At 61.1% G+C, this 7151-nt stretch overlaps 1 protein-coding gene across 1 annotated transcript; it reads right to left on the reverse strand.

Annotated features, from left to right (window-relative positions):
• Positions 1-425: 425 nt before the first annotated feature.
• On the reverse strand, positions 426-6288 carry C2CD4C (C2 calcium dependent domain containing 4C). Its single transcript, XM_050934147.1, has 2 exons — positions 6223-6288; positions 426-4429 (listed from the first exon to the last, which is right to left on the reverse strand). Exon 2 carries the CDS (start codon positions 4349-4351, stop codon positions 3041-3043), a length of 1311 nt encoding a protein of 436 aa, XP_050790104.1. The 5' UTR covers positions 4352-4429; positions 6223-6288; the 3' UTR covers positions 426-3040.
• Between the last annotated feature and the right edge of the window lie 863 nt (positions 6289-7151).

A 7151-nucleotide genomic window follows, 5' to 3' on the forward strand; every position in this document is an offset into this window, starting at 1 on the left:
AAACCACGCCTTGGGTAGATCTAAACCCATATTTACATACAGAAATAAAATACAGTGGGAACGATCGGCTTGGAATATAAATAGCTTACACTGAAATTTCTGCAGCTGCCATCTGCTGCGTAGTATTGGAAAGTAACATCGAACGCAGCCAAGAAAGGTTAATGCAAAAAAAAAAAAAGGGAACAATAATCAGCGTGTGCAAGGAGGGTGGTGGGGATATTGGCTCATACAATCCCCACCCCCCAAAAAGAAAATCAAAACCAAAAACATGCAGAGAACCTGATGCAACATTCATATCACAGAAAAGGACAAATAAAGGTCTCTGTTTTTCCCTACCCCCAACAACCCCCCCCTCCTCCTCCTCTCCTCCCCCCCCCCCCCCCACTGCCTTCCTAGTTTTGCTGAATTCTAGTTTCAGAACCACAGGGGAAGGGAGGGAAGCAACAGGAGGTGGCGAAAGAAAACAGTTGACTCCCAATTAAAAAAAAACAATAAAAAACATCAAGAGGAAAAAAAGAACCAGGGGCCCAGACTAGCACCCTTGTCTTGAGTCAGCCCACAGGAAAAGGGGTTTCTCATGACACTGCAGTAGCTTCCAGAGTCAGATTTCCCTGGACAAGGCTGGAGAGATGTACTCCCCCCCTCACCCAACCATTGTCTGATTTGATTATTCTAATCAGCCTGCAGCGACAGAGAAACAGAATTGTAATGGGATTGGGGGGGAAATTCCCACAGCACTGGCTCTTTGTCAGGGCAGATTCTCGGTGCATATTGTGTAAAAAGCTGGGAGGGCTTCTGCAGGGATCGGTCCCAGTATAAACCGCGGCCAAGTGAGCCTTCCCCATCTGTGGGTTTCTCCCCCCAAGCTTCTCTTTTGGGGCTGTTAATGGTGTAACCCTTGTTCTCTCTGCTCGAGCAAACCCGTCTCCTATGCACTAGGAATCCGCCTGCGCTAACGAACCCAGAGGCCGTTCATGCGATATCTTAATAATCGCAGCTCCCGGGCGAAGGTTTCTGCCCTCCCAAAGCAGGTTATAAGCCAAGAGGAAAAGGATGAGCCACACAAACATTGTGGTTTGTTCTCCCCTTCTGCACCTCCACCCCTGCTGCATAGAGCGCTCAGAGGCAAGGTCAGGCCGGGACCCAGATCTCGCTTTTGAGTTCGCACACTTGATTTTATCCCTGACAGTGGTCAGACCAGTTTGTGCAAAGCTCAGAGCCAGGGTCCCACTTCCCTGTGTGAGACACTGTGGGTGTTACTGGCCCTGCTGCGCCCTGCTGTGTGCTGCTCTGGATAATCCCAAACGGTTATTAATGCACCACCGTGTCCTCGCGTGTGCATTCCTGCTGAGGGAGGTGGAGGTTAGCCACAGGCAGCCTCGTGGGGGTTAAACACTGTTGCTGCTTTTAAACGGAATAGATCAGACTGTCCACCCTCCCCCTTCTGCAGAGCGCAGGGATGAAGAACGTGCAGGGATAGGGGGGCTTGGACAGTGCATCTTCTGGATGGCATGAGGTTTCCCAGAAGTAGCTATGGCAGTAGCCAGAGGCAAAAATCTTCTGGATCAGAGGGAAGAGTCTCCTGTCTGCAGTGGAAGAAATCACTTCTCCATGCTAGCCTGTAGAAGCCCCTTCCCCAGAGGAAGGAGAGCCCCCACAGCCATAGCGGTCTAAACTGCACTGTGGGGCTGGGGGAGATAAAGCAGACTAGCACAAGAGCCTGATCCGAAAGCCATTGAGAAGATCGGCAAGGACTTCGGAGCGGTCGCAGAGGGAGCTTTTCACATTGATGGGGCATTAAAAGCTGCCCCTGGCAACCTCAGAGAGACTGAGTGATATTTTCATGCCTGGCTAAACTGGGTCAGCTCAAGGTCCATCTAGTCCAGTGTCCTGTCTTCCAGCAGTAGTTAATGCCAGGTGCCCCAGAGGGAATGAACAGAACAGGTGATCATCTAGTGATCCATCCCCTGTCACTCATTCCCAGCCTTTGGCAAACAGAATTTAAGTGATACATTTGAGGCTCATTTTGTCTGTCTTCTGCGCCACTAGAGTCATGGCTTCAAGCTTTACTCTACAGCCATGAGGGCTAGAAATGTCTTTAAAAGCAAGCCAGCAAGCTGAAATTCTGATGCAATCCCCTAACTCCAGGAGCTGGAGCTTTAAGAGACATATCAATGTTGAGAGACTTGGCAGAGCCTTGTCCAACAACCCCTGCCCTTTCTCTGCCTGTCAGTCAACTGAGGAGGAGAGAAATTGGAAATGGAAGAGGCCGGTGGAGTCATCTTTTCCCTCCCTGCCAGATAGCACTGGGTTGTTCCCTAGAGCATCCCTTCTCCCCATTACTGACTAGGCTGTGCCCTGTTCACGCCTCAAAAACGGTCCCGCCACGGCTGGGATTCAGCCTCGCGGCATCGTTCTCCCAGCTCTACACTCCATCAGCTGTCCCTGCCACTTCCACCCGCACGCCCCACATCAAGCCTGAGCCCAACAGGAATGGCCTGAGGGAGCCTCCCACCCCTCGCTCAAAGGCAGCTGGGTCTTGGGACCCGGCATGGAGATGAGAAATCGGGGGGTGGAGGGGAGGGGGGAGAAGGGGTTGCTGAGCTGTGAGACTGAAATCTCTACTGCTGCCTCTTTTGTGCGAGGCTGTCCTCAACCCGCACAGGGATAACCCACCTCCCATCAACACCTTCCAGCAGGGTCCCGGAGAACGCAGGCCACCAGCATGCCTCATCCCCACAGCTTCTCCAGAGACGAACGTACAACTTGCTAGCCGCTCACGGCCTCCTGATGGGACACACAGCAGCCACCGCCTCCAGGCACGCCCATGCAGGGAAGGATCAGCAAAGGAGACCCATCCTGGGGGAGCGGGATGGGTCTTGTCCCCCCCTACACACACGCGCGCGCACACACAGCCTGGGATGGACATGCCGTTACCCCAGGGGAGCATCCCACGCCCCTCACGGTGGCCTGATCCCTCCTCCCCAACGCCTCCCTGCCCATCCCCTGAAGGAGGGCAGCAGGGAGGTGGAAGACGGGTTTATAAGAAGGGCAGCAGGGAGGTGAGCGGGAGCTCCCTCTCGCCCAGCAGCGTGTCCCGCTTCAGACTGCTGCCTTTGTTGACCACCTTGACCTTGAGGGCCATCTTCTTGACGTTGCCGGCGCCCAAGCAGTCGAAGAAGAAGTCCTCGTTGAAGACCGGGTTGCGGCTGTTCTTGATGATGGTGCTGCGCTGCTTCTGCACCTTGCCCGGGTTGAGGCAGAGGGAGACGCAGCAGTTGATGGAGCGCGTGTCGCACAGCTTGTCAAACAGCTCCTCGGCCGCGATGACCCGCACCCGCAGCCGGGCGTTGGCAGCATCGTACTCGGCCGTGAGCCGCATGATGCCGCCTTTGCTCAGCCGGATGGTGTGCTCCTTGTGCAGGCGGTCCGGCGAGTCCGGAGGCAGGAGGGACTGGGGCAGGGCGCCCCCCGTCGCTCCCGCCGGGGGCGTGGCGCACCGCATGCGCCGCTGCGAGCTGGGGCTGGTGTCGGCCGAGCTGTCGTCGGTGGAGAGGGAGCTGTTCCGGGCCACCGAGTGCTTGAGCTTGATGACCTTCGCCTGGCTGTCCTGGCTGAAGATTTTCAGCAGGGAGACGGAGCGGGAGAGCAGCGGCGAGCTGAAGGGCGAGGATTCGGCCGAGGAGCAGGTGTCGCTCTCCCCCCCGCTGAAGTAGCGGTAGGGGTTCATGAGGGACATGCCGATGTCGGAGGGGGTCAGGCGGGCGCTCTCCCCATTCACCTTGCCCCCGCCGGCTGCTGCCTTGCGCTGGGAGCTGGGCGAGGACGTCTGCGACTGGCACAGGCTGCCGTGCTCGCTGTGGAAGAGGGACTCCTTGCGCCGGGTGTGGGGGCTCTCCATGAGGGTGGCGAAGCCGTAGGAGGTCTGGGCCTTGGGCACGTAGGGGAGGGACATGGCCGTCTGGGCCTGGGGGTCGGCGTTGGTGCTGAAGTCCTCCTCCGAGGCCCACTCGTCGGCGCTCTCGATCTGGATGATGTGCCGGCTGGCAGCCTTCAGCAGGTTCTTGCTCTCCGAGGCAGCCTTGACCGGCAGGCGGGGGCTGCGCGGGGACTTGCGGGCCGACAGGTTCTGCTCCGAGGCTGAAGTGCCGAGGTTGGGCTTGGCTTTCCCCTCTGCCCCCTCAGCCTCGGGCGGCACCGTCGTGAGCTTGGGCGGGATGAAGAAATCAGGGATCTTATCGGGGGTCAGCACGTTGCTGTACAGGGGGCCCTTGCCCTGCTTATCCCCCGAGTCGCTGGCTCGGCCGGCGCCATTCTCCACCGAGCCCCGGATCCTCTCCAAGAGCCACATGCTGCTGCTTCTGGGGTGGAGGGGAAGGAGGAAGCCAAGGAGGGTGGAGTGGCAGTTAGACTCCCCGTCACTCACCCTCTGGAAGATAAACAAGCAAAGCCCCAGGGGCTCATCATGCCTAGGTCAGAAACAGAGTCGACGGGGTAGAGGTCTGGAACGGCAAATAAATTGGGACCCCCACCCTTTGGTGGGGCTCAGGAGGGATTGGAGCCTTACTATGGGGCTTGGGGAGGATTAGGCCCCCACCCTTCTGTGGTGCTTGGGGGGAATTGGGGTCCTCACAATGGAGCTCAGTGGGGATTGCCCCCCTTCCACAGGGTCAAGGGGGATTGGAGCCTTACTATGGGTCTTGGGGGGCAACTGGGCCCTTACTATGGGGTTTGGGGGGAACTCGGGCTCCCACCCTTCTATGGGGCTCAGGGAGGGGAATTGGGCACTTACTATAGGGCTGGGGGGGGAACTGGGGCTCCCACCCTTCTGCGGTGTTTGGGGGGAATTGGGGTCCTCACAATGGGGCTCGGGAAAATTGGGGTTCTCACAATGGGGCTCAGTGGGGATTGCCCCCCCACTCTTCCACAGGGCCGGGGGGGGATTGGAGCCTTACTATGGGGTTCGGAGGGATTGGGGGCCCGGATCTGTGAGGGAGGGACGGAGGGCATTGCCCCCTCCCCGGGAGGTGTGGGGAGGTCGGTGTATCTGCCCGCCCTCCCTGGCTGCAGGGTGCTGGAGAGGGTTTGGGGGCTTCTTCGTGCCCCTATTCACCCTCCCAACCGCCCCGCTCCAACCTGCTGCTTCGCCACCCCCGGGCTCCGAGCCCAGCGAACCTGCCACGACTCGCCCGAGCTGCGGCATTTCCCCGGGCAACTTCTGGGCCCGGCCCGCCGAGCGGAGCTGTCTGGGGCCAGTGGCTCCCGGCCGGCCTGAGTCACTCGCCCAGCCCTGCAGGGTCCAGCAGCCAACACCCCCCTGAGCTCTGCAAACACTTCGCGGGCTACAGAGCCTGCTCCGGGGGGTGCCCGCCCCCCCAGGCCACAGGGTCCCCCCCAATCCGACCTGCATTTGAAATCACCCCCCTCCATTAGCGCTCCCGGCGCCGCCTGACACCCGGGGCCACCAGCCCCCGCCGCCGCTCGCCTCGGTTAACTCCTTTCCGCTGCCGAGCCCCGGCTCCCGGGAATGTCTGGCGCCCCCACGGCCCGGGCCGGGCCAAGCCAGCCTCCGAAAACCGGTACCCACCGGCGGAGGGAAACAGACAGCAGCCGCGGCGCCCAGCGGCCACGGGGGCGGGCGGAGCGGGTCCCGGAGCCCACCGGGGGCCCTGGGGGCCACTTGCCAGCCGCTGCCCCCCTCCAGGGGCGCCCGGGGCACGAAGCGCCTGGGATCGCCCCCGCTCCCACGGCCCGGCTTTGGGGCCAGCCAGGGCGCACCGGCTGCGTCCTCGCCAAGTGGCCGGTGACCTCCCGGGGCAGACGAGGCATTTCAGCGCACGCCGGCCGGTCGCGGAGGGGCCAGCCTGGGCCAGGAGTCCCCGCTCCCCACCCCCGGCTCCACAAGGGGCGGGAAGTTTTCAGACGGGCACCTGTGGCTGGCGTCCCGCGGGCGCAGGGGGCTGCAGGCCGCTCCTTGCCAGCCCCAGCCCGGCCTCCAACTAACTTCTTGGGGCTGCGGGGGGGAGGCGGGACGGTTCCCCTGCTAACGCTCCAGTCCCGCATGCTACGCGGGACAGATCCCCGCGCAGTCACCCCGTCTGGGGTTTGCTGGGCTGGTCCGCAGTGAGGGGCCCCAGGCGCGCCCCAGACCCGCGAGCGGTGAACCCCAGATGGGCGGACGGGGCGCCCCCAGCCCGGCACGCAGACACCCCAGCTGCCTACCTGCCGGCGGGGAATGCGCAAGCAGAGCCGGAGGGGGGGAAGGCAGCAGGTCCGCGGCTGGCTCGGGGCTGGGAATGAGGTGCCCTAGCCCCGCCGGTTCCTTTTATACCCGCTCTCCTGCCACAATTCATTCATTACGGGTGCCAGAAACCGCCTCAGCCGCCGAGCCGTATTCCTCCTAACACAGCTGCCCCCGGCTTTTTAGGCTGCTCCTGCGCCTCGCCACGCGCTACAGAGCGCAGCTGGCATTCGGCTGGCACCGATCTCCTCGCTCCCGCTGGCTGCACACAATGGACCTGCTGGGGGGGCTGGAGGAGAGACACCGCCTTAAACACAACGGGGGCCAGTGGCCGCTGCTGCCTCGCCTGGTTTTCCTTCTCCTCCCAGGCCACAGCAGCTTTCCCCAGAGTCTGGGACATGGGGAGAGTCGGTTTCTAAGGGCCAGGCGAGGTATTGGGGCTAAGCAGATCTCTTGCTGCTAGCTTAGGAAAGAATTTGGTGGGACCCTTCTCCTCTATGTGTGCCAGGTGCCTTAAGGGAGTCTCACCTTCCCCTGATGCACCAGGTGTGGGCCACCATCTGAGGTCAGGTACAGAACTTGCCCACCCAGGGATCCCGTCCAAGCCTAGCTCATCTCCGTCCCCATGCCCCATTCTCTGTCAGGTGCGTAGGACGCCAGGGGCGGGGATGGATTTGCAGCGGTGCAGACAAGACCAGAGTCAGGCCCCAGTGATCTAGCAGCGCTCAGGGCTGCCAAAAGCAGGTTTGGGCCCTGGTGAAAAAAATTTGGGGGCCCCCCAGCAAGGGCAGACCAGCTAAACAAGGCTAAACAGGGCCGATGAAGCCGGGTCCCAGGCCCCCTTCCAAACTGCTGGGCACCAGCAATTTGTACCGGCTTCCCCCCTCTCGTCGGCCCTGGCAGGCTCTGA

This window comes from Gopherus flavomarginatus, chromosome 24 (assembly GCF_025201925.1).
Source record: "Gopherus flavomarginatus isolate rGopFla2 chromosome 24, rGopFla2.mat.asm, whole genome shotgun sequence".
In the NCBI taxonomy this organism is placed as follows: domain Eukaryota; kingdom Metazoa; phylum Chordata; order Testudines; family Testudinidae; genus Gopherus; species Gopherus flavomarginatus.

Bases quoted from the DNA above. Each gene is read 5' to 3' on its own strand.
- C2CD4C (XM_050934147.1), bottom strand. From the start codon at position 4,351: ATGTGGCTCTTGGAGAGGATCCGGGGCTCGGTGGAGAATGGCGCCGGC.